Genomic DNA, 26,681 nt, shown 5'->3' with positions numbered 1-26,681 from the left:
TAATTTTATTTTCTTCTTTTCATCATTTATAAAAATCACAATTACATGTCATTATGAAGATCGAACCTAGTTATTCTTTTCAACACTCCCTCTTAACTAGGGAGGTATTCATAATGGTACTTGGTCATTCTCAATCTAAAGAATTTCTCATAAGAAGAATCAAAATGGCAACCCATTTGTTTAACATCATATCAACCAACATTGTTGTATAGCAAGGCCTTGACTAACAACTCTATCTCTCCACAAGATCTGAGCTCAATGCTGGTGAGACCAATGATTTATAGACACTCTCATCATTGTCTCTCTCAGAACATACCCCACCTGGGTTCTCAGGGTGTGTTCCATCAAGACTATTCTTATCTTGGACTCCCTAGTCCTCAAAGAATATCGGTCCCCTACGACTACTCTTATCTTGGATGCCCTATCTCATCCTCAAAGAGCATCAGATGCCAAATGATTACCCAATCCTTTATTCTGTCTTCCCAAGTGAAGACAGGAATGATGTGTCTATCTTTCCCTCTCAATTAGGGAGTACATATCTATTCCACTAAAGGAATGTACTCATTCCTACAGAAGGAATGTACCTAAGCTCCCTCTTGGTTTAGGAGTTTCCAAGTAAGAAACTTATTTCCAAGCTCTCTCTTAATTAGGGACCTACAACAACTCCTTAGGTGGAGATGATGGGACAATCAACTGCTTGAAGAACTCCTTCCTTCGATGTCATGAATTTCTTCTTTGTTATGAAGTCTTGATCTTTTGGGACTAATTCATAGGGTACAGACCATCCATCACTTTCATTCATGAGTTAACCATGTCATCATTCCTTTCAGAAAGTGATCTATCAGTCTACAGCTAGCCTTGCATCATGTCATGTTACCTTCTTCATACCATTTTCTTCGGAAGGATCTTACATCCTTTTACATGGTCCACTGGGAAGATATCCACAATTCTTCCTTTGGCAGTCCTGCATAAGCCCATCCACATTTGTTCAAAAATAAGAAATGAATACTTAAATCAAAATTACCTTTGTGATGGTCTTTCATCATGACATCTTCCAGTTTGCATCAGCATCCTGCATACATGTTGACATATCTCCCAAAGATATCTATTGTCAAGGGTCTCCATATTTTTCAGACTTCCATCGGATTCTTCATATCTTTCCGGGAGATTTCCTAGTTAAATATTCTTGGATGTTTATTGCCTTTAACATGGTTGCATATCTCAAGATCTCTTCCTTCATTTCTTCACTCATTTCATTCCTAGGAGCTTCCAATTGTAGTCAACCACCTCATACTTCATATGAGTACATGTTATGTAGATTTCATCTAGTGTGACTCATGCTTTCCGACATCCTTTCATAGGATGAGATTCCTTGCCTTAGATCATGCTTCTCAAGATAGAGCATTGATCCATGTTATAGTATTGAATACAGACATAAATACCTCATTTATCTTTAGGTCATCTAGGCTTCTTTCAACAACTTCCTTGATTGAAAAGAGCTTCAATCCCTTGGTCTGCTTCATCTCTTATGCCATCATACCATCATCTCATGAATTCCACAAGTTGGAGTTCCTGATGAAACACTTGCTTCCTTCCTAGATTGGTGAACCTTTTGATGAAGATTCTATCAGAGAATATTGAGGATCTTGCATATCCCTATCCAGTAGATGTTACCTTTTGACTGATGTATGATGAGCCTTGTCCTGGATGACTTCTTCCCTTTCCCCATAAGTGTTACTTGAGCTTTCAATGAGGTTCCCAAGAGCTATATCCTTCATAGTTGACTGCCATAGATTTTGTTCCAAACATCCTTAATGTTTCCTATGATGATGTCACGAGCTCTTACTTCTAATTCTTTTCCTCTTTCAGCTTCCTCCACTTCTTCGGTGAAATGGACTTCTTCTCTATCTTCCTTGTTATTGTCCTTCTTAAGTTTAGGACAATCTTTCCTGTAATGCTCATAGCATTGAATCTTAGCTATGTTCTTCTTTCCTTTCGACAAATGTTTGAATACTTTTTGCCCTCAACCTGTCTTCTTCTATCTTGCATAGAAACCACAAGTTGTTGAATGGGATAACTTTCTTATCCTCATAAACATTTGTTACCTTGTTCATCAGTTAGTGCATTTGGAACAATGAAGATTATCTCTCCCAAATCTTGCAATTTAGATCTTACGAGGATAACCCTTTATCCTTTGATACCTTAAATTTGTGTGGATCAGATCTAAGTCATATGACCTTTCTTATCACATCTTCAAAGAATAGGTTTACCATCTTATCATATATCACTTTGATGTCTCCAATTCTGCTATATATCGAATGAGGGGACCTTTGACTGATTTCATAAGAATCCCTTGAGCCCTTTGATCCCTTTACATGTATTCATTCAGATAATGCTTGACATTCAGATGGTTTGGAGACTTTTCCATTGATATGAACAATGACTTCACTTTCTTTGAGGACTATGTCTATCCTCCTTTTTTCATGCAAGGAAGTTCAATGACCCAACCAGCGTATAGATCTCCTTGCAAAACGAAGTCATTTTACTTGATTTAGATTATAGAATATAGATACTTGCTAGGTGAAGATGAAATCGTCAACTTGATTTGTTTGTTGATGATGATCGATGAAGACGACTTGATGCTTCTCGAATAATCTTTTTTAAGGATAAGGAGGTCCTTGCTTCAACGAGGGGGAGACTGCCTCCTTTTGGATGATCTTGTTCCAAATGAGATCCTTGCTTCAATAAAGAGAAGATTTCCCTTTTTATGATAATGCCTTTTGATCTAGCCTTTTATGGATGAACAACCTTCAAGATACTTCAACTTCAAATTGATTGAGATTGGATCCCATGAATGCTTCCTTGATTGAGCTAGGGCTTTTGCTTTCTTTAAGATGATGATGTAACCTTTAAAGTGCTATTCTTGGATAAGTAAACTTCAAGCTACCTTGACTTGTAGGTCTCTTCAACTTGATGAGGGTCTTTGTGGGTTTTTGATGATGACTAGAGGATCCAAAACTTTTGTTGGTGTAGACTTCTTCTTCGATCTAGGGTTCGATGTAGATCTCGACTTCTCTTTGATATCCTTCAACTTGCTTTGATGTCTTTCTCGAGATTTGATCCTTGAGTGTTGCTTGATGAGATGCCCTTGCTTGACTTAGCCACCTTAGCTCTGATACCATGTTGAGAAATCTAGGGCATCATGAATTAGGTGATTTCTCTTTCGTTAGTAACTGTTTGTGAGTTCCTTTTACTTCTTTAGATTAGGATCTTCTTCTACTTAGATTATTAGTGTTCTTCTTCATCAAACAACTACCAGTGCATGAACATAAATTAGACAAGAGACATAGAATGTAGGCTATGAGCTAGGGCCAAGACTTCTCACTCTTTGAGAGGAATATCCGCACAAATTCTTCTTATAGAGATTCCAATTGACGAATACCAAGACCAAGACCCTTGACCTGTTAGCCACTCCAAGACCAAGACGCTAGTTCTCATGACTATCTTTTCCTTTCTCCTTTCGGTTCCTCTTTCGCATTGACCTTCTTAGAACTAAGATCATCTCCTTTCTGAGCATAATGTGATAGCAACGAACTGTAGACATACTTGAGGTGGTATTGAACGATATCACTGTATTGTCACCAAAATGTCCTTATTGCAGCAACACCGAAATACTGTAATATATCATTGAATAACAACTCCTTCATAATATCGAACTAGCATCGAACTGTGCCTTCTATGTATCATCTAACTGTGGTATATATACCCTCATCCGAATGGTATCCTTCTGCTGTAGCACCGAGACCTTCATTCAGAGATCCAAACTTTTGTTTCACTAATTAACCCAAACATAGATCCTTGCTATCCTTCTCTCAGTATCCGAGCTCCTTCTATGTCATCCAAATCGTGATCCGAACTTGTCACAAGACTGTGCACTCTAATTACAGAGAGATGTCCGAATTTCTGAACTGTGTGAATGCAAAGACCCTAGCCATGTATATATAGTAATTTGTCCTATATAATAAGCTGACATGTGCATCTGAATGGGTGTGAGTTAATTTAGGTGAGCCACCATGATCTTATCATTCATCTTAAGGACAACTGGAAGAGGAGGACTAATGCTTGTCATTGGAGGGCTTCTAGACACTTTCATAGACTCATATACATTTGTCATATCCCCAAGAAGGGTTCTTCATACATGACATTGACTCTTTGACTTTAATGACAAATCCTAGAGGCTCTCAATGGGAGCCGCTAAAAATAAATTCTCTTGCTCATGAAACCCATGAAGCAAGCATTACAATAATAATTTTGTTTTCTTCTTTTCATCATTTACAAAAATCACAATTACATGTCATTATGAAGATCGAACCTAGTTACACTTTTCAACATGTCTTAGGAAACTGCATAGAGAGTGTCTTCTCCTTTGTACTTGCATAATTTCCATTCAAGACAAAAGAAAGCAGAGAAGCCTCCCCTTCTGGCTGGGGTTTCTCCTGAAAGGGTTTCTAATAGCATATTTGGTTGTTCATTGGGTTGGTGTGTGATTTTATTTCATTGTTCTCTATTTTCCGCATTTTATCTCTTACATGCATAAGCAGAAAAAGAAACGACTAATAAATCTAGAAATCTAAGGAAAAGTAACCCTTATAGTATGGATTTTAGATTTCAATCTATCTTTACTAGATATGTTGTGAGGAACTATCCAGTGTAATGTCCATGGGAATTTTCAGATCATATTGGTACTAGATTAGGTTCTTTTGGTATTTTGTGGGAAGTTGTAGGGCATCAAATGAATTTATTAAGTAGAAAGTCGTAAAACCACAACCATGGTCGATTAATCAATTTATGATAACCCACGACATCTGAAAAACGAGAGGTTTTCGTGGCTGGAAGCGCAAGTAACAGAAAAAACCATAATTTGGGTCTTGTCATGGTGTGCCTAAACAATAATCTCGCTCTATTAGGAGAAGAGGGAGGTTCCAATGTAAAGGTCAGATTGGAGGGGAATCAGGGGATTAGGAAGAACCAGAGGAGTCTAGGAAACTTGAAAATGAGCATTTGAGTTCGAGTGTCATGAACCATTCATAGTCTCTCTTCAAGATGGAAGCAAAGGTGAACATCAAGTTGCATCAAGGTGAGATTGATGCTTTGAAATTAAATCACTAGTTGCAGTCCTTAGAGGTTTACTTTAGTGTTCACCACATAAATGAGGAACAAAAAAAATTCATTTGCTCATTCGAAATTAGAAGGCCATGCCTTGATTTGGTGTGACATCTAGACAAAAACCGTAAGGATGGAGGGGGATCCTCTAGTAACTCCGTGGGAGGATTTTAAAACTTTCATAAAGTCCCATCTCTACAACTCCACCAACAACCATGATAGGGCAACCATAGCCTCAGTCCCTGAAGGTTAAATGAGTCATAAAAGATAAAAATGTCAGGATACTTATGATTTTGGTAGTACTCACTATTTTATAGACATTGATGTTGGTAAACAACTAAACCTTTTTGTGTCTCTCGTCAAAGACCTCATCGTAACTGTTGCTAATAGACAAAAGGCTGATGAAATAACAAAATGTCATAAGTTTTCAATTCAAATACAAGAGTTGAAACTACAAACAAAACTCTATGGTGTATCACTTGAAGAGATGTGGATATAGTGATAGGTGTAGAATGGTTGATGCAGTTGGGAAGTTATACTATAAACATTGAAGAATAGTTCATGTAGTTTAATTGGCAAGGACAACATTATAAAATATATGGTGTCGTAGCTTCCATTCTCAAAAAATGCAAACAATACACATGAATGTCACTAACACTCAAAATGTGAGCGAAGTTAGACCTACAAATGTAGATAAACTTCAATTGACCATAGAGACGTGGGCAACTAGAGAAAATCTTGCTTTGTATGCTTTGAGGACAAAGCATTCCTTGAGAGGGCGACAATGTTTATAAATAAAGTTAATTAAACAAAAAGTCAAGGGGCATGTACCCTTTCACCTCATGACCAACCAATTCTATAAACTGTCACGAGGGTTATTGTATCATCATTCATTCTATCAATTATTTATATATCAATACATTTATACATATACAAATATATTGTCTACACACATACAAACAAAGATTGTTTTTTACCACCCTATCAGGTATGTAGAGGACCAATGAATCTGGTGGCATTACTTTAGGCAGAGATGGGTAGATTGTATAGGAGTACACCACAAAATTAAGGAATATGTTAATAATCTTGGGTATCTCTCTGAAGAACCCATAATTATTCCTCAAGTATCTGGGGGGTCTACACAATAAGTGATGTTGTTCAAATCCATAATGGTGGATGAAGATTTTTTATAGGAATAATACTTGGAAAACATAGGCCATAAGAAAGGACAATCAAGTGTTTCAAAGTAGAAGGAACACTGGGAGGCTTCCAAGGAGGAGATGAAGATGTGGAAAGGGGGAAGGACAAGATGACAACAACTATAACACACTGGTGCAAACATTATAGCAACCACTGGAATGACTGCAACATTGATGGTCACACAAAGGAGAAGTGTTGGAAATTGCATTTAGAGCTCAACTCGAAGCATAAAAAGGACACAAAGAAGAAAAATCTCTAAGTCATACTTTTGAGCAATTAGGTGGAAAGTAGTTCGGACGTCGATGCAAAGATTGTTTGCGGATCAGTGCAAAAGGGGTTGAATCTGAGTATCCTTCAACAACAGGAAGAGAAGGAGATGACCAAACTCTTCCATATAAATATATAGGTCAAGAAGACAAAAATTGATGCTCTGTTCAACTTAGGATCACATATGAGTTTCATTTCAGCGAAGCCGGTCAACAAACTAGCATTGGAGGTTTGAGATCATCCTAGCCCATATCCATTGGGATGGGTAAATAAGGATGTAGAAATCAAGGTAACAAAATAGTGTAAAATAAAATTTGCTATCAATGCTGATTTTATTGATGAAGTAGAATTGGATGTAGTTCCACTTAATGTGTGTGGAGTTGTGTTTGGGAGTCCTTATATCTAGATGTGTGATGCGATATTCATGCGAATAACCAACTAGTTTCGCTTCATCAAGGACAAAAAATCCTTCATCATCAATGCGAATGAGGGTAAGTGAATTTTCACTAGGAAGTGCCAAACAAGCTAAAAAATTGATCAATTCTAGCTAGAAGAATGTTTTATTATTCTTAAGAGAGAATCAATTTGTAGAAGAGTCAATGAGAGCAAAGGCATCCTTGGAAGGGTTCATGAAGGAACAAAGTCAACAATTGGAAGAGTTGTTATAGGCATACAAGGCAGTATTCCAGGAGACTAAAGGGCGACCACACAAAAGGGAAGTGGAGCACGAGATCCAACTGTTGCCAGACTCTCCATTGCCAAACATTGTGCTGTATAGGTAGTCCATACAACATGATGGTGAAGTTGGCAAGGTGAGGAAGCAATTGTAAGAATTGTTGGAGCAGGGTGTTATTCAACCAAGTACCTCACCATTTGGATCACCCATCATAATAATGCCAAAGAAGAATGGGACTCCATGAATATGCATTAGTTACAGGGTGTTAAACAAAATTACATTCAAGAAAAGGTGCCCGTTGCCGAGGATGGATGATCTGTTGGACCAGTTGTAGCAAGCAAAACTAGAGAAGATATGTATGAATGGTTAGTCATGCCACTTGGTCTATGCAACACACTAGTTATGTTCAAGAGATTAATGAATGGTATACTGTGCCCATATCTAAGTTCATTTGTTATTGTCTATTTAGATGATATACTAGTATAGTGTGCTATCTGGGAGGAACACATCTCACATTTGATGTTGTTGCTAGAATCATTGAAGAAGCACCAACTGTTGGCAATTCTCAAGAAGTCTGAGTTTGCACAACAATCGTTGGTGTATTTAGGCTATGTGATTGGGGGAGGGGAGCTTATGATAGATCTTGCAAAGATCGAGCCCATCATGAAGTGGTCGATGCTTACAAATGTTTTAGAGGTTAGGGGTTTCTTTGGAGTAACATAGTAACTGAGAAAACTCTTAGATACATTTTTAGCAGTAGCCACAACATTCCATGCCATAACGAGTGGCAAGAGTTTCTAGTGGGGAAAGGGTCAGCAAAAGGCCTTTGAAGAGTTGAAAAGAAAATAATTGAAGCACCAATTCTCCAATTACTAAACTTGCAACAACCCTTTGATGTGGAGATAGATGCGAGTGGGTATGCGATGGGAGTGGTCTTGATGTATGAAGGAAGCCCTGTATTATACCATTTTAAAGAATTTCATGGGGAAGTTATCAACTATCTTACCTATGACGAGGAGCTCTGTGCCTTGTTTCAAACTGTCAAGAAGTGGAAACATTATCTGATGGGAAAGGAGATAGTCATCCACACAGATCACTAGCTGTTACAATACTTGCAAACCCATAGTAGCTTACAACAGACCAAGCATTACAAGTGGATGGGTTTTTTACAATAATTTTATTTAGTGATTAGGTATAAGAAGGGTAGCGCAAACAAGTTGGACGACATTCTTTCAAGGCCACCCATAAAAAATTACATCTTTGGGAACTCTGATGCACAGGGATCCTTTCACCCATGATGCATACAAAGAGGCATATACGAAGGATGAATATTTCAAGGAGGTGTTTCAATAATTGCAAAGCTAGAGTCATGTAGACAATGGAGATAGCACAATTGACTATCATCTCCATAATGGGTTACTCTACATACAAGCTATGTGTTCCTCAAGGTGAGCAACTGTAGCTAATCTGAGAGGCTCACACCTCCAATGTTGTAGAGAATTTTGGTGTAGGGAAGCCAATGGCTAACTTATAGAGGAATGTGTACCGGCCCTTGATGCAAGAAGATGTAGCTAGGTTCGTAAGAGGATGCATGCTTTGTTGTACTGACAAGCCAAGTAAGGGGAAACATGGTCTATGCCATGACCTGGCTGTATCCACTTATCTTGGGGAAATCATTTCCATGGACTTTGTGGGTGGTTTACCAACAACCAAGAAGGAACATGACTACCTGTTCATGGTAGTTGACAAGTTAAACAAGATGTGCATTCTCATGCCTTGTAAAAAAGAACTTCAATGGGAAAGAAGCAACAAACTTGTTGTTTGGACAATTTTGGGTGCAATTCAGGATATCAAAGAGGGATGCCAGATTTCTCAGTGCATTTTGGACCTTATTGTTGGAGAAGATAGACACAAAATTGAAGAGATCTACAACATTCCATCTACCGACAAATGGGAAAACAATAGTTAACAAGACTTTGTTACAACTTTTGAGGGGTTACAATCAGAAGCATTTGAGTACCTGGGATGACAATTTAGTCTACATACAACACTCCTAAAATAGATTAGTCCACACATCAATTGGTAAGTCACCATTTGAGACTTGTTTTGGATATTTTCCACATCTGCGTTTCGATGTAGTATATGGACAACAAGGAAGAGTTAGGGAGGATCTCACAGGGGATGCCTTAAGGGCAGTAAAATTTGTTGAGAAAATTAGGTAGATCCATTTGCAAGTGTAGTAGACAATGAAGAAGTCATGGGGAAGGTACAAGGCTAGGCATAATGAACACATAACAGAGAAGTCATTTAGAGTGGGAGATAGAGTATGGTTATAGTTGAACAAGGAGAGGCACATGGTCATGTTAAGAAAATCAACGCTCTACATTATGGTCCCTTTGAGATACTAAAAAAGGTGGGAGATAATGCCTACGGACTTAACTATCCCCATACATGCTCATTTACTCATTGGTGAATGTGGAAAATCTCAAACTCTACGAGCCTTTCATGTTGGATTAAGAAGAGGAGTAGGTCCTACCTTCCATAGAGGATTTAGCACCAAATGGTCATGCAGAGTTGATAGAGGATATAATTTTGCAAAAGAGTTCCAGTACTACAAGATAGAGGTCGTATGACATTTCATAGATTGGGTTGAGAGGACAACTTCCAGGCAAGACTAAATGGTACTCGAGGGAGAAGAGGACAACTTCCAGGCAAGACTAAATGGTACTCGAGGGAGAAGCCTAGAGGAAAAAATTTCTCCCCTTATTCAGTAAAAGATTTTGGGGACCAAAAGCCTCCCGAAATGGGGAGCTACGATCCATATTGGATCATCATATTGTTTGTCATTGATCTCGATGCTTTCAGGGTGGAAAAATTAGAGAAATCAGCTTTGTGGAGCAGTTTTAGCAGTGGGACCCTGTTTGGACAATTGGGGTCTGAAACCTTCTAGGGTCCAGCTTGAGGCCTCAAATGACATATTTTGAGGTCAAAACTTTGCCTGTTAATTGTAGCACCTTGTGACACTATTCTACACTCAAAGACGTTTCCAGCATGGCCACATTGCAAAAATGGTTCTATAATAAGACAGCCACGAAATAGTCTTGAAAATGCTAGTACAGTGCTAACACCATTGCCAATATTAATGCTTATTATCTCCCCTATGGTTATCCAGATTAGATATTCATGATCTCTCCAATTGTCATCTTTATTAATAAATCTGTTTTTAAAAGTATAAAAATTAAGTTATGGCAAGTTGTTATCATGAATCATAACCTTTAATAACATCCACTAATATCACAATTGCTAGCTAAGGTAACCCATTTAACATCTTACATAATTATACTTTTTGCATATTCTGCAGCAAGATCTATAGGTAGAATCCTGTTTTGCTGGATTTGGTTTTCAAGATTGAATATTTAACTGATTAGAGGAAGGGGATGCTGGAATTTATCTCAAGCTGTGAATGATAGAAGTCACAGCAATCTACGAGTAAGGGATGCTTTTGCAAGTTTCTTGAATACCCACTGCCATGCTGCAGATTGGTTCACATCAGTCTTGGAGGTGCAGTGATATTGTTGAACAGCAGAATAGCTTCCTGGGTCCTAAGTTCTAACCCATTCAATTGGGGCTAGTAAATGCAGGTTTCTATAAGGGGGGTGAACATTGAAGACACTCATTAATGATCCTTTTGCAAGTTTATAGTAGTTTCAATTGTGCTCCTTAGCAACCTTTCATTAAATATTTCCATCTTTCTGATTTGGCGATCTATGTTATTGCTGACACTGATTCTGTTTGTGAATAATTTCTTGCTTATAACATAACCGATCTATTGTGATTCAACCATATCGTACTCTGGTGCAACCAAAGTTCACCCATGATTCAACTGGTCTTCTTTTTTCTTTTCATTTGTTGCAATTGTCACTTTTTCTGTTCTGTTTCTTTCTTTATTCCCCGATCAAGAAGTAACTAAATGTGATTGTCTAAGTCTTATTCTTCACTTACTATCTTGATTGGATGTACACAATATTAATGGCTTGCATTTGATGCTCCATAAAGTTGCAACTTCCAAAACTTGTGAATGCCAATGAGAATATTTGATGTGCACGTCTATATTACATAAGAGGAATGTATCTTAGCATCTGATGATTCCATATAAGAGAAATTAAATGAAATGTACTATTGATAATATATATAAGGGGATGTCTTAGATTGTCTTCAACCAAAAGATTGGTTTCATGCTGTGCACGTAGTTTGTGATTATATCATCACTGTTTTAATTGAATCGCCTTTTTGACTTTATAGTTGATATTCTTGTTATTGCAGCCCAAGTTTTGATTGCATGGAAGACATTTGAACCTGATTATAATCAATTTCTTGATTGGTTATGAACACTAAAATATCTTTGCTTCAAACTTCTAAATATTTATATATGTGTGTGTGAATTTTTGGAAATGACAGGTATGAAGCTGCATTAGATCCATGGTTGACTTTGTTATGGACAACATTGAAAGAAAAATTTCCAAATATATTTGGGGAAGGTGCAGTTTTTTCAGATTCTGAGATGAGATATTTGGATCCTCCTAAATTCCAAATAATTTATCATGACAAGACCAAGGTCAAGTCTATTGAAGAATCATTTCCTAATGGAGAGAAAGGTAAAAATGTTTCAGTACTTCAGCTTGTAGCTTGACTGTGAACAATGTTTTCATTGCCTGGGTTTTTTCCTTTAAACAATATGAAATGAAAAGAAATTGTTTTAATTTCCAGAAAGGACCAAAACAGGTCAATGAGATTAGAGAATACATATTTTGACAACAACGAGTGCCTAAAGCATTTTCTAGGCAGATCCAAATTCTAGGTTTAAGATTAGAAAGAAAGAAAGAGCAGACAATAAAAGAGTAGGAAGGGAGGGAACCCAAAGCATGACCCCTGAAAGAGAAATAGATAATACACTATAAGAAGAGAGCCTCCCATTGTCAATTCTTCATCTAGATAGGTTTTGGAAGCAGCCAAGGCTATGGTTGTTGAGTGAGAGCAGTGTCTAGGCTAGTATAAAAAAGTACCTATCATCATCCATCGCTGCATGTGGCAAGGCTTAGCTTGATAACATCTTCCAATGAATGGCTGGGGTTGAAAGGGCTTGGTTTTGTACTCCTGGAGGGAAGGTGTTAGGAACCTCTTATTGTACCTCCCCTAACATCTAAGGCTATTGAGCCCCTCTAAGGGGGAGGAATACTGGTGATGGGTGTCTAGACTCTATCTTCACATCTGTGTTGTGAACAGGGAAAGGTAATAGTTCATCTATTTTGAGAGCAAAGGGTAGCAGGTTGAGGTGGCTTTATAGTCTCTCATGCAAAGGATATTGTCTCATTAAGCAATTACTATTTGTGCTAATGAATCCACCATTGACTGGGTGCTTAATACCTGTAGAGGTTGAGAGGTGCTGAAAGGAGGAGGTAATCAATCATGTAAGTATTGAAAGTCCTTGCAGGGTACACCATCTAAAAGTAACTACCTCTTGGATGTGTAGGGATAGGTATCTCTAATTTGAGTACCAGAAGAAGGTAGTAAAGGACTTGCCAGAGTATCTGTATAAGCAATGAAATCCCCCTCAGATATCATGGTGTATGGGGCACAAGAAAATGGAGCATAGTTTTAAAACTTGGATTTAGACGTCAAATTGGCCACATATAAACTTGGGTTTTGACTTGGACTCGGATCAAGTTTGACTCAATGACTTGGTTTTCAAAAAAGTATATAAAATAATTAAATCTTAATGAAAAAAGTTTATTTCTAAGCTTCCAAACCATTAGTGACAAAATATGCAAAGTTTTCTCATCTATATACCATGTAAAGCTAAATATATCAAAATGGCACTGAGTGCAATAGATATCAATAACAATATACACAATCAATGAGGATCTAAATGGCCTCCAAAGTTAAAAAATCATCCTAAATCTATTGGCCTACTACAAATCACTGATCAACATGATCACTCATCAAAATCATCACCATATCACCAATACTAGAAATGGGTTCATTAACAGGAGCTATAAAACATCATCTGGCTTAGTGTCTTTAGAGTCATGGACATCTGCAACCTCGATAAGTTTCGGAAGGTATTTTGCATAGGCCTGTGTCTTGCATGTAGGAGAAGTCCTCTTTAGGTGGTTGTTCAAGAGGAGCAAATATATGATTTCCTTCCTAAGTTTTAGCTAAGGAGAAAGTACATTATTTAAGAATTTAATTAATGTAGAGTTTGGGGTAATGTTTTTCTAAGGACAAATAATTAATTATTTAAGTGACTTAGATCTAATCTCCACCGTTGATCAGGAAGACTGAGATTTAATCTTAGTCGTCTATCACTTTAGAGATTAGGAATTTGGTCCATGGAGAAATTATAAGGAGAAGCTATGGGAGAGTATGAAGACACATTACATTGCTATTGTTGAGAAAGTGATTTTCTCAAGGAGTGAGAGGCTCTGGGACTGAAGAGAGGGGAAAAGGATTACAACAGGGGAATTTCGGTAGAAAAATTTAGGGAGGCTGAGTCTAGGAGAGAGAGGCCGAATTACTGAACAAGAAGGCTGAGTTCTGGAGGGAGGCCAAATTATCCAGGGTTCAATTTTTCTCTAGTGCGTAGGGGTTGTACAAAGGGAGAAAGAGGGGTTTGAGTTTGTTGGTAGAGAAGGTTGATTTTCTAAGGCTGAAATCTACAGGAGCATTGAGTTCCAAGAGGGCCGAATTCCTTAAGGCCAATGTTCCGAGGGGTCGATTTCCAGGTTCCAACAGTGGTAATTTTTTATGTATTCTCTGTGAGTCTAGGCCCTAATTATCCTGAGTAATTTAAAGTGAAGGAAGATTGTGTGGGGAATTTCTTTTTGCTGTAGTGTGAATGATTTCCCCATTTTATTTCTGCCACATTTAAATTTTGAAAGTTAAAATACCAGTGATTTTATTTTCTAGTAGTTTTTTAGGTTTCATTTAGTAAACAATTTCTGAGTATAAAGTGATTGTTGAGGTATAAATAAATCATATATGGTATTAGATATTTAACAGTAGTACTAGGCCTAGCAGAGGCATGAGTTGAATGAGTTGCACAGCTAGTGCTTGCATGTGCCATGCTTCGTGTCTCCTTCAAATCCTACTTTGACTAAAGGCCAATGTTCTGAGGGATCGATTTCCAGGTTCCAACTGTTGTAATTTTTGATGTATTCTTTGTGAGTCTAGGCCCTAATTATCCTGAGTAATTTAAACTGAAGGAAGATTGTGTTGGGAATTTTTTTTCGCTGTAGTGTGAATGATTTCCCCATTTTATTTCTGCCACATTTTAATTCTGAAAGTTAAAATACTAGTGATTTTATTTTCCAGTTTCATTTAGTAAACAATTTCTGAGTGTAAAGTAATTGTTGAGGTATAAATAAATCATATCTGGTATTAGATATTTAATAGTAGTACTAGGCCTAGCAAAGGCACGAGTTGGATGAGTTGCACAACTAGTGCTTGCATGTGCCATGTTTGGTGCCTCCTTCAAATCCTAGTATGACTATTGGATTTGCATTTGGATCAACACCCCCAAACCCTATGGCATCAATATCAAAATCAACATCAAACATTGTTCCTTGATCTCCTCTACCCATTCTGAAGTTTGATTAATATCATCCATCACAATGGGATCTGTATCAAGTCTTTTGTTATGCAATTGGCGGTATCTTAGTTGGAGGTTGTACTCACAAAGGCAAGATCATTTAACTATTTTTGTTCCAAATGGTTTCTCTTCTTTGTGTGAATCCGCTCAAAAACAGACCAATTGGGCTCACACATAGAAACAATGCAAGTTTGGCTGAGGACTTTAACTGCCAACTTTTACAATTGAGGACATTGGTTGCCAAATGACTCCCACCAATGTGCTCAAAGACAAAGACTAAATTTAGTTTATTGTTCAACAAATTAGATTGAGTTTGGCTAAAAGAGTAGCCCTTTACAAATTACAGTTTGAATATTAAAGAATTGAATTTTAAAAAATATTTGGAATTGCTTACCTGGTTGGTCCATGTCTCTTGCAATATTTGCTAGGTTTTTGCCTAAGGGACCTGTTACCCATCAAAAGTGGGTAACCCATAGGAGAAATTTTTTCTCCCCATTGATCAACCAGTGCACCAATAACCCTATGATGGCCCACATATAGCTTTACATCAGAGCTGTCCACCTATGATTTGTTTAGTGCTCTCTCCCATCTGGCATGCTTCGTGTTAATTTTTAATACCAGATATGATTTAATTTTCCTGGCTATTTATTTTACACCCAAAAAATATTTCACCCAGTAAAATCTTTTTTGAAAACTGCTCAAAATAAATACATTGGTATTTTAGCTTCACAATTTTGTAGTGGAATTAAAAACAGGAAATCAATCACAATAACAACAAAAAATTTCCCAACAAATTCTCCTTCACTTTTCTATTACTAAGGAAAATTAGGGTTCCTTTACCAAGGAAAATAATCTCAGAGGTTGGATACACATAAAATACAACAATTTAATACCTGTAAATAACACCTCCTATAAATTTTCGCCTATTGGAAAAATTCTACCCTTGGATTTTTTCGGCACCAGGAAAATTTAGCTCTTCCTCTTGCAATTTGGCCTCCTATATTCCACCTTTGTGCCCCTTGGGTTCTGGAGAAATCGACCTTTCTCTCTTAGTATGGGCAACCACCTTCCCAAGCCTCCACTAGAACTCGACCTGCTCTCAAAACTCAAGCTCCCCTCTCTCCAAGATCTCAACCCTTGAATTCTTCTTGCTGAAATCTCCTTGATGCACACTTTTCTTCTTCTCTTCAGTTTTGAGTCTCTCACTCCTCTTGAGAAAACCAATGTTGCACGAAGCGGGAGCGAAGCGGAAGCGTTTTTTGGAAGCGGGGACGCCGAAGCGTCATTTTCCAAAAATCTAGGAAGCGAAGCGTCCGCGGAAGCGTCTGCTATATATATATATTTTTTATATTTTTTTGCATTTATACTCAAAACAAACATCCCAAATACCAAATTAATTGTAGAAGACATGAAAACATGCATATTTTTGCATAAATCAAGATAGATATAACATCCATTGTACATTAATGATCTAGAATCTAGATTCTTCTCCTCTTGTCTAGCCTTTGCCTCTACCTCGATTGTCTAGGGATATTAGTCAACATTGCCCAATTTTGATCAAACTACCTAATTCAAGACTTAAAATATGGTAGAAAAAGCTTAACATGTTTGATCGATGATTTTGACTTGATTGAAAGGTAATTTTTTGCTAAGGGCGTGCTGCGTGACAAAGGAGTTCAACAATTAACACCACCAACACCAGGGTACATATAGGGCTTGGTGCTCTTGATTAAATGCTAATCGCATACCTTCATACTTGATATAATCTAATGAAATGCCACAATCCCATTGATCCTGAATACCTGAAAACTGTTAAGTCTGCTGAATTTTGAATAGGATATGAAATTCTATTTTCTCCATATGAAGTCCAATGAGGCTGGAACCACTCTCAAACATTCTGAGTCATTTCATGGTAATGTTAAAAATTTAAGTAAAAGGATAAAAATGAAAAATAAAGGAGAATGTCACTTTTACTTTAAGAATTTAACATTACCATGAGGGAGCATCTGCTATATTTATATTTTTTTTTGCTTTCATTTGTCACCCTAACCCAAGGTGGACCCACCCCCAACAAGCAAACTCACCTAAAATTTAAAAAAAAATTGAAAAAAAAACGATTTTCTAAATGCTTTTCCGGAAGCTTTTCTGGAAGCGTACGGAAGCGTCTGGGAAGCGTCTGGGAAGCGCCTGGGAAGCGTCTGGGAAGCGTCTGGGAAGCGCCGTACGAAGCGCGCTTCGGAAGCGCCAGCGCTTCCAAATTTCCAGGAAGCGTCTAAAAATTTCGGAAGCGCGCTTCCGGCCAAGCTTCCTAGGCGCTTCCGTACGGGACGCGCTTCGGGGCTTGGAACCGGGGGGGGGGGGGGGCGCTTCGTGCAACACTGGAGAAAACCATTCTCCCAATGAAAACAATGCGTCTTCTTTCTCTCCCTTAGGCTGATTTTATAGTTTCTTATTAATCTAGATCTCAAACCTTAGGTCTCCTAAGTGATGGATGGTTAGGATTAAATTGTAAGCCTCACTTGAGATAAATGGTTGAGATTAGATTTAAATCACTTAAATAATTAAGTTATTCATACTTAGAAACTTAGCTCAACAACTAACATTAATTAATTAACGTGCTTTTCCTAAGTTAGACTTAGGAATGAAATCATAATAATCACTTACTCCTCATGAGCAAGCACCTAAAGAGGCTTTAAGGTGGGTCATCTATCATAAGGCACACTAATCATTGCTGCAATCATGTGCTTTATTTAATGTTTCACGACATACTAATGTGTATCACATGCCAAGTTGGATGATTGGCCGCTCTTGATTGCACCCTTTTACCATACTTCACCTGGGAGGTTATTCATTGCCCCTAGTGCAATGTAACCTCCATTGAGGCTCTTCCTTCAAGAGGGGTGTAATATCCCAAACTGAAAACTTTGCAAATTCTTGGAATTTAACTGAACAAAATGGTTTAGATAAAATTTCATTCAATTAAATAGACAATTGCCATGTAAAATTGTAACAAATAGAGTTATGCAAAAATAATAATACGAGGAACAAAATTAATCTCAGCTTTTATTTTAATAGATAAACTGGGGTTTACATGCTGATACAACTAAAATAATTGAGATGGAAGTTGGCCTCAAGAATTTGATCCTATGCAACATTAGCCCTCCCAAAACTGAACTGAACTGCAACTGCTAAGCTATCATGTGAATTCTAGATGAATTCACCAAGGGGTGAGATGGGTACTTGCCCACTGTCACTGAATCACCTGAGGGTTTCCGTCCTGGTGCTACTGCTGAAGCTGGGAACTCCCGGTTCTCTAAACTTCTCCACAAGAAAAGCTCAACTCAAAGATATCCCAAATGATCTCCTTCTCCTCCTTTTATAGACTCCATAGATAGATCTCTAAGCCTCTAGAAGCATCTTATTTTGTTATTATTCTAGAAGCTCCTTTGTTTACTTTATCTTAAGTGACCTTTTAATTTAATTTTATTTCATTGAAGTCACTTTGGCCTTTTTCCTCCAATTAATTATTTTTCCCCTTTTTAATTAAATGACTAATTAAAGTCATTTTTTTAATTTGGGAAAATGGTAAATCACCCACCATGCTTTCTCCATCCACTAGAAGTCAATTCTTAGCATCCCATTCTGTAGATCTTCTCATTCTGGTTCCAACGATTTATTACATTGAGGCGTTCCATCAAATGATCCTCTCGGAATGCCACCTCAAGCGTAATTAATTAAGCTAGGCTCAGTAATAACCCTGTTTTTTGAAAGTTATTGGAATGCAATCGAATGAAAGGAAAGCTGTGCGGATGATTGAATATGCGAAGAGAATGCCATCAAATCCCATAAGAACTCCTTAAAACTCCCTCCTGACCCCTGATGATATAATCCTGCTCCCATGACTTGGCCATCCTGTGCTCTAAAAATCCACCCTGGTTGTACTATATAGGAAAATAAAATTGGGGACATGACAATTCCTCCCACCCCAAGAGTGCTTTACCTCAAGCATTCCTTATTTGTTCATTGCAAAGGCATCTACAAACTGATACTAGGATCCCATATGAACCACTGTGCTATGCCATGCCTCCACACTAACTAGTCATGAATGGATCCTGCAATACCTCGATCCCAAACTAATCTCTATCTCATCCTACCATCGACAAATCCTCCTAGATCCCAATGCCACCATGGCCAATCTACAACACCCGTATCCCATGCCTCTAGCTGTGCTTTGTCTTCGGCTATAGTTGTTGCTCCATCAATCGAATACCAACTCATCACTTCTCTCCAGTCCAACTCCTAACATAGATCAGTGACACTAGGCTAGCACTACTGTAATGTTGAAGAACATGCGGTCTACATCCCACGATCAACTGAAACATGCAGTATCCCTCACATCTAGGGGCTCCTGCTGCACTATATCCTTGACTAGAAATAGTGCTCCATCCATAGGATACCAGCTCGTGATCTCTCGACAATCTATCTCGTGGAAAGAATTGAATGCATGGATACCTATATATGGAACAAGTCTACTCTGTTGACATTGATCCATGCTCAACTCATGCTGCCCTATTTGGTCCATCAACAAGATCCGTCCAAGAAATCCTGTCCCCCTCTCTAGAATGGACAAAAGTAGATAGCTTGTGCTGCAAGCCCTGCCTTTGTACTCTTGGAGAAGGCTGCTGCCTGAAAGCACTGCAACTCTGCTGGCTGACACTACATCTATCTGCACCTCATCCATGGGTAGGCCCAAAGATGGACGCACCATCATCTCCAAAAGATCCTCCCTCATCTAATCAGAAACTCCACGCTCCTCCAGTCTACCAATCTCTTGCAAAGCTGCCCTCTTAGGCTCTAGCACCTCCTAATAACAAGTGTTAACAACCCCTCTAGCTTCTTGTGCATTTGTTTGCTCCTTTCCGATGGCTGGCCCAAAGGACGACTGCTCATCCTCCTCCATCATGCACTCAACATGAGCCACTAGCTGACCCTCCAAAAATGGCTCATTATGCACACTATGCATATCATGCTCCTTATCTGACTCATGCCCCTCTATGTGCTCTCCACGCTGAATCACCTATCGCTCCTCTCGCAAGTTTGCTCCTCTCGCAAGTTTGCTCCCCAGGCAACCTGTTGCTCATCATACTCCACACAAGCATGCATATCTAGGTTGTTGTCAACAACTCTACATGATTGCTCATGCTCCTCAGAGGCACCCTCATATCATGGACTCAACTATAAAAGAAGAATCCTCATCCTGAAAATTAGAAGGAATCTCCTCCTGATCTACCCCTGTCATCTCCTCAGTGTCACTTGAACATGAGTGGTTAGGTCCCCAAGGTTCCTTACAGATGAAGCAAAGATCCTTTCTCCTTAGCTCATTCTTGCTGCATGATCCACCAAACCTAAGTAACACCTCCCTGGTCAACTGTCTTTTGAACAGCCCATGTTTTGCTCAACCAACCTTTCGGCTAGTTCATAAGCTATAGGTGAGACCAATTATTCTCTCCAAATGGCGAACAATCTAAACCACAACTCCCCTCAAATGGCTTCACGACCTCCCATACATGAAGACAAAATGGATATATGTGTTATGACCGTGTCAGAACATTTGGAGAATCAGGCCATCATACTCTAAATCAAATATAATGTTGTATGTTCTAACCATGACCATGATATCTAGAATTTCCAGCTTCTTCCCATAGGTAGGGCCCTTTTTGTTATCCAACTCTTGAAAGGTCTCCACTATCAATCTGAAGATTCTCCTCAAAATGCCATCACTGTAAGGGGATATAGGATTTGTTAGCACCATGATATTACTAAGACAAGTGGCAACTAGAAGCCTAGCCCCTTCACAAGGGTGCTCCAAATATTTGTGTTTTACCAAGGCGAGCATGGTTGGTTTTAGAACCCAGATCAAGTCCTTCCCATCTGATGGATCCACCTTGGAAAGGAGTAAAGCAAGTTTTTCTAGCATGAGAACGACTTTTACTGTAACCCCCATGAAACTCAAATCTATCCCAAGTGCATAGATTTTGGGTTCCAACTCATGTTCTTCCCATGGCTGGTCTTGCTGTAGCAAATGAAGTATCCCCTTGGAAAAGGTTCTGTTGATTGTTGCTGCTAGTTTATTAAGGGCATTTTTGAAGGTTTCATCGATGTTTTAGTCCAATGAAGTCAAGTACATCAAGTTGTTTTATGCATGTTTGACTGACAACTCAACAAAAGTATATAATAGTAGCTGACTCATTCAACTAGGATTGATAACTCCTCCTTTATAATGACCAATACATGCCCAACAATACAATGGTTATGACAAAAACTACAACAATATAATTCTGCCATAAACAACAACTTTGCTCAACAACAACCTCTCTCTGCCTACAAATAGACACATCTCATCAAACTCTATGCACCAAATACTCGACACTGATAAATAGTTCTACTCACCCAATCAAGACTCTGACTCTTGATAATAGCAACATACTTGCTTAGACCCAAGGGTGACCATAAAACCAACAAGACACCACACTGTCACTCCTACCCCAATAGTTCTGATGGCAATTTATATGCAAACAAGGACAATAATGATAGACAAGAAAGGCAACTACAAAATGTAATTACTTCCTAGCAAGAAAGGAAATCAGCTCCTATCTTCTGAGACTTGGACTCTTGCAATAACCATACACCATAGATTTTCTCCGGTGACAACAAATAATGTTGAAGTTCTGCTGCCTTATGTGACCAAGAAATTTAAATGAGCATTGTATGACTATAATCTAGCTTCCAGGTTTATGATATTCAAGTTATTGAGGGTAAATAATAATAATACTTACGGGCCTTGGGTCCCGTAGCCATTCATTGAGAAAATTTGTCGAGCCCTTTTTAATAAATTCTCATTTTGTTGCAAGAACTAGGTCTTCAGTTTCTTCGACAAATAGACGAAATAACTGTCCAACAATAATAGTTGCAACTGAAACCCTTGAAGTTGGCCTTTCAAAGTTAACCCACAAATTGATCTGCAATAAACCCTCAATCTTGCAGGAAAACTAGCTCTGATACCACTGTAATGTTCCAAATTATAAATTTGCAGGATATTACTTCAAAAATTTGCACTGTCAACTTGAGTAACAATTTATGTAGATTGAACCATAAGATCTGTTACATAAATTTTAATTAAAAATTCCTGTCCTGTAGGAAATTTTTAATTCTTAAAACATCCTACTAGAACCTAATGCAATTCTGTGAGACTTAAGATAATGTTTGGCATGGTAATATACATTGACACTAGACTTAGAAAACACACTCAAGGCCCAATTATTGAGACACACTCCAACATTGGAGGATACGAGTAAAAAAACTCAATTAATTATTTATTGGTGAAAAGAAAAAATAATTAATTAAGTGAAAAGAAACACGTTGGAGCAACTTCCTTAGTAACAAGGTCCCAAGGGTCTAAGTCTTTTACATAAGTTCATCATGCTAGTGACATTTTTTACAACTACCCCATGGGGGTACTAAATTTGCACAAAGAAAGAAGAGAGAAGTAGATAGAAGATTAGAGAGAGAAGATGGGGCAAAGTTGACTTGTTGGACTTATAAACTTGAAAAATCTTACTGGTGCCTTATCCATTGGGTTGTGGGGTCTTCATTCCTTGCCAGGTACATGTTAGCAGGTAATAGAGAGCATTTATTCTCACACATGTGTGAGTTTTATCATGTATTTCTTATGTTTTAAAGCTATCTTAAAGGTCAACGTGTGACCTTTTGGCATAGTTGAAATCTCCAAGCAAATTTTGAGGGATTTTTTTGTAAAATTATGAAAAATTGACTTGGTTGCCCTCATATAAATATAGGGGAGTCACTTTCATTTAGCATCATCACACATTCATTCACTTCTCTTTCTCAAGAAGTGCACACTAGCTCTCTTGTACTTGTCTCTTGGATGCAGTTGATGTCTAATGGGGTGAATTGTCTTGGGAGGGAGATTTTTGTATGGAGAGACTTGTTTGGGATTGATGAAGTGATTCTTGTTGGAATTGTGTAAGTTTATTGCTATTTTCTTCCATTTTTGCATGCTATATTTATGAAATTAGGGTTTCTATTTGTGCCATATTAAAAAGTGCAATATCTTTCTTGAAATCTTGATTTTTTATGGTATGTAAAATTTGTCTTGCAAGAATCCATCAAAGGAACTTGGTTTATGCATCCTTTGACCTTAAATATCCCTATAGAGAAGTTGCTAGAGTTTCTAAGGGAAGAAATTTAGTCTTCCACCCTCTTCATCCAAGGCCCTCTATCATAGACCTTGCCCTAATTGACTCCATTGCCCAATTGAGAGAAGGCACTAGTCTAGTTGTGGTGATCATCTTAAATTTCTACTTATTTTCCTAATTTCTTGGTAGCTAGGGTTAGGGTTTGGTTTTAATTTGCATGTTATGGTAATTTTGCATCTATATGTTATTATTATATTGATGAAAATTGCATTGAATAAATTAAAAACATAAAATATAACATTAATTGTATTTTTGTCCCCAAAATAGGATTGACATCTAGGCTTCTATTGTTGTTTTATGCATCTTAAACCATTAAAAGCCATAAATGTTCCTTTTCCTTGGCATACCTGCTGATAGGCTTTGACTTTATTGAATCTTTCCCTTAGATGCTATTTCTTGGTTGCTATATGCTTTTGCCTATTGTTAATTTGCATACTAATAAAACCCTGATTTATAGTAGCTCTCTTCTAGTCCATTGGAGTTGGTGGAAAGTGTGCTTGATTGCTTGAATCTCTTATCACGACCATCAAGGCCCTTTCAGTACCTCCCCCCATAACCATTAGACCTTATAACATCCTTGAGCCCTTGTTTGTTGAAGACCTTGTTGGGTGATTTCGTTAGGGAAGCCTCCATTGTGGGGATAACATCCACCATTAAACAACTGGAGAGAAGCCACTAAGGTAACAATGGTGGCTAATCTCTTTGTTGCCATACAACCTAGGTTTCCTAGTGAGGCTTTGCACTAGGCCTGCTTGATTTTGCGGTAACGGTACCAGTGGCCCTAGTGAAAGCACTGATTTGTCGATGTATTTATAGCTGCTCAGACTCATTAGTGACCATGCATTCCAAGTACTCGTACAACCCATCTTTGACCTCCCTTGTTTGATCTCTTCTCCTACTCGAGCTTTGTAATGATACCTCGAGTTCAAGACAATGTAACATTTATTGTTATCAAAAATTTATCATCGAGGTCTTGGAATTTAAATTATCAACAATGTCAGGGAAAATTTCAGAAATTATTAAAAAGTATTGTGAAACTTAAAGAAATACATAAAATATCATTTTTATTCCTTTTTTAACTTCCAAAGCAATATCAACATCAAACAGACACATTGCTATGTAAATATGAAATTAAAAATGATATATAAGATGTATAACATGTCTAGTGGTACATGAAATATAAATACTGAAATATGATATTTGTCCCGAGTTATAAGATCTGATAGGATGATACAAAATAACATCAAAACAAGAATAAATGTATCTCATGAGATGAATTATGGCAATGAAAACAATGGATTTGCCCTTATTTTCTTGATGGGAGATGGTCACAACAATCTTAACAATGTTATTAGACCCTGACCAAAAGATTTGCCATCCAAAAAATACATAAGATATTCAAATTTTGAATAAAAAACATGTATTTCATGTGCATCCATATCAATCCAAACCATTATACACAAATACACAATTTCTCATGTGCATAGCAAGTAAGGGTGCATATAACTAAAATAACAACGAGTGCAATCCATCTTTGAATTAAAATACATCAACAGAGAGGCTCAAAATGGCCTCTAGAGTCCAAAGAAAACCATACTACAACAAATAGCTACGTAACATCAAAATCATTGCCTATATTGGGATCCTCCTCATCAATATCACCCTTTAAGCATTAAATAAGATAGAAAAATATTAACATCCCTAATCAAGCTTTTGCTTGAGTGAAGGGTACATTTTTGCTAGGGTCATGACACGAGAGTTTAACTGTCAATGGCACCCGCAACGAGGTACAGAGAGGGCTTGGTGGTCTTGATTAAATGTTAGTTCCACACGAGAGATTAACTGCCAATGGCACCAGCAACGAGGTACAAAGAGGGCTTGGTGGTCTTGATTAAATGTTAGTTCCATACCCTCATACACCACAAAATCTAGTGGAAACATTGCAATCATGGCAATCTAGAAATCCTGAAAACTGTTAAGTCTGCTAAATTATGAATGGGATAAAAAAATTCTACTTTCTCCATATGAAATCCATTGAGGTTGGTGTTGAAGAGTGTAACTAGGTTCGGTCTTCATATTTACTCTTGATTCTTGTATATTGTAAAAATGAACAAGAGGAAAATTATTATTATTATTTTTGTAGCATGGGTTTCATGCTCGAAGTCATTTTGTTTAGGTCAAAGCACCCATTGAGTGATCCTAGGTTTTTGTTATTAAGTTAATAAATAAATGAGTCTATGTCATATGTTAAAGATACCATTGGGCATTTTGTATTATGTCAAAAAAATTATTTTTGAGTCAAAATGTCAAAAATACCCTTCCAAGACCAAGTTGGCCTGGCAGAGAAGAAGTCAGCCTAATTAGGGCATGTCGTCCTCCTTGGAAGCCTATATATGAGAGACCATTCGATCTCCTTGAAGTCACTCACTCATTCACTCATCATTCAAGCGAAGAGCAAGAAGAAGGCAAGCAAAGGAAGAAGGAAGAAAGGAAGTCGAAGTTTTTGGGTTTTGCACTCTCTCTCTCTGACATGTGCAAAGGTAAGCTAGGGTTTTTGGAGGGTCAAGGCCAAAATTTGCAAGGAGCAAGGAAAGGGTCAAAGTTGGAAGAAGATTGGACAATCTGATCTCTCATAAGGCATAGAAGAAGAAATAGGCTAAGCAAAGGAGGGAAGAAGCTCTAAGAAGCCCTAATTCTCCCACACGTGCGAAGCTGCAACTGGTTGCAGGGGGCCGAAAATTTTAGACCTGGGCCAAAAATCTGTAGCTAGGGGTCGATGTTGTGGTGCTGGAAGAGATTTGAATTGGTCTGACTTGGATAGACAAAGCACATCATCAAGAAGGTGTGACCTGGTCTTGTAAGGGTATTGGTCTTGGTCTAGAGGTCTTGGAACTTGTCATTTTATATGATACGATATGATATGATATATTTTAATGACGTCCACGAGACCCAGTGGTCTAAGGGACCTAAATTCCACACCAAACAAGATATCACAATCTCAAGTTTCCCTCTAAAACAACCCTTTTGCCATGAATCTTGATAAAAAAATTCACTATTTGGTGAAGCCTTGCTTCCTCAAATAGTTTGCTCAAATTGTCAACCGTTAGACCACTTTCAAACTGATTATGAATGTCCTCATAAGCCGGACATTCCATGATGAAATGCCATTTAGTTTCAACCGCTCTTGTCTTACAAAAGATACAAATTCTTTCTTCCCACTCTTCCTTGGGGGTTATCCACCTACTTGTTTCACACCTAAGATGGTGAGATCTGGTCCTCAGTTGGGCTATTAAAATCTTAGCCTTTCCCTTGATTGCAACACTCAAATAAGTCTTTTCATCATGCGATTGTGATGGGTTGAAATTTTTGACATATAGCGCTTTTTTTTGCCAACTTGTTTTTCCCACATGGCAGACCTGAATTTTTCAAGCACCCAATTTTTTATTTCCTC

General features: G+C 37.9%; 1 protein-coding gene across 1 annotated transcript in view; it reads left to right on the top strand.

Moving 5' to 3' along the window:
* The window catches only part of LOC149166852 (Flavodoxin family protein), a 451,658-nt gene that overhangs the window by 223,414 nt on the left and 201,563 nt on the right, over window positions 1-26,681 (top strand). The window contains exon 6 of the mRNA XM_089432790.1: window positions 11,765-11,961. Coding sequence (XP_089288916.1) covers window positions 11,765-11,961 — 197 coding nt within the window. The remainder of the gene's footprint in view (window positions 1-11,764; window positions 11,962-26,681) is intronic.

Source organism: Pinus tabuliformis, chromosome 5_1 (assembly GCF_031772625.1).
Source record: "Pinus tabuliformis cultivar Carrire ecotype Pingquan chromosome 5_1, CPIR1, whole genome shotgun sequence".
NCBI lineage: Eukaryota > Viridiplantae > Streptophyta > Pinopsida > Pinales > Pinaceae > Pinus > Pinus tabuliformis.
The sequence above is the reverse complement of the archived record's forward strand: the minus strand, read 5'-3'. Positions and strand labels throughout refer to the sequence as shown.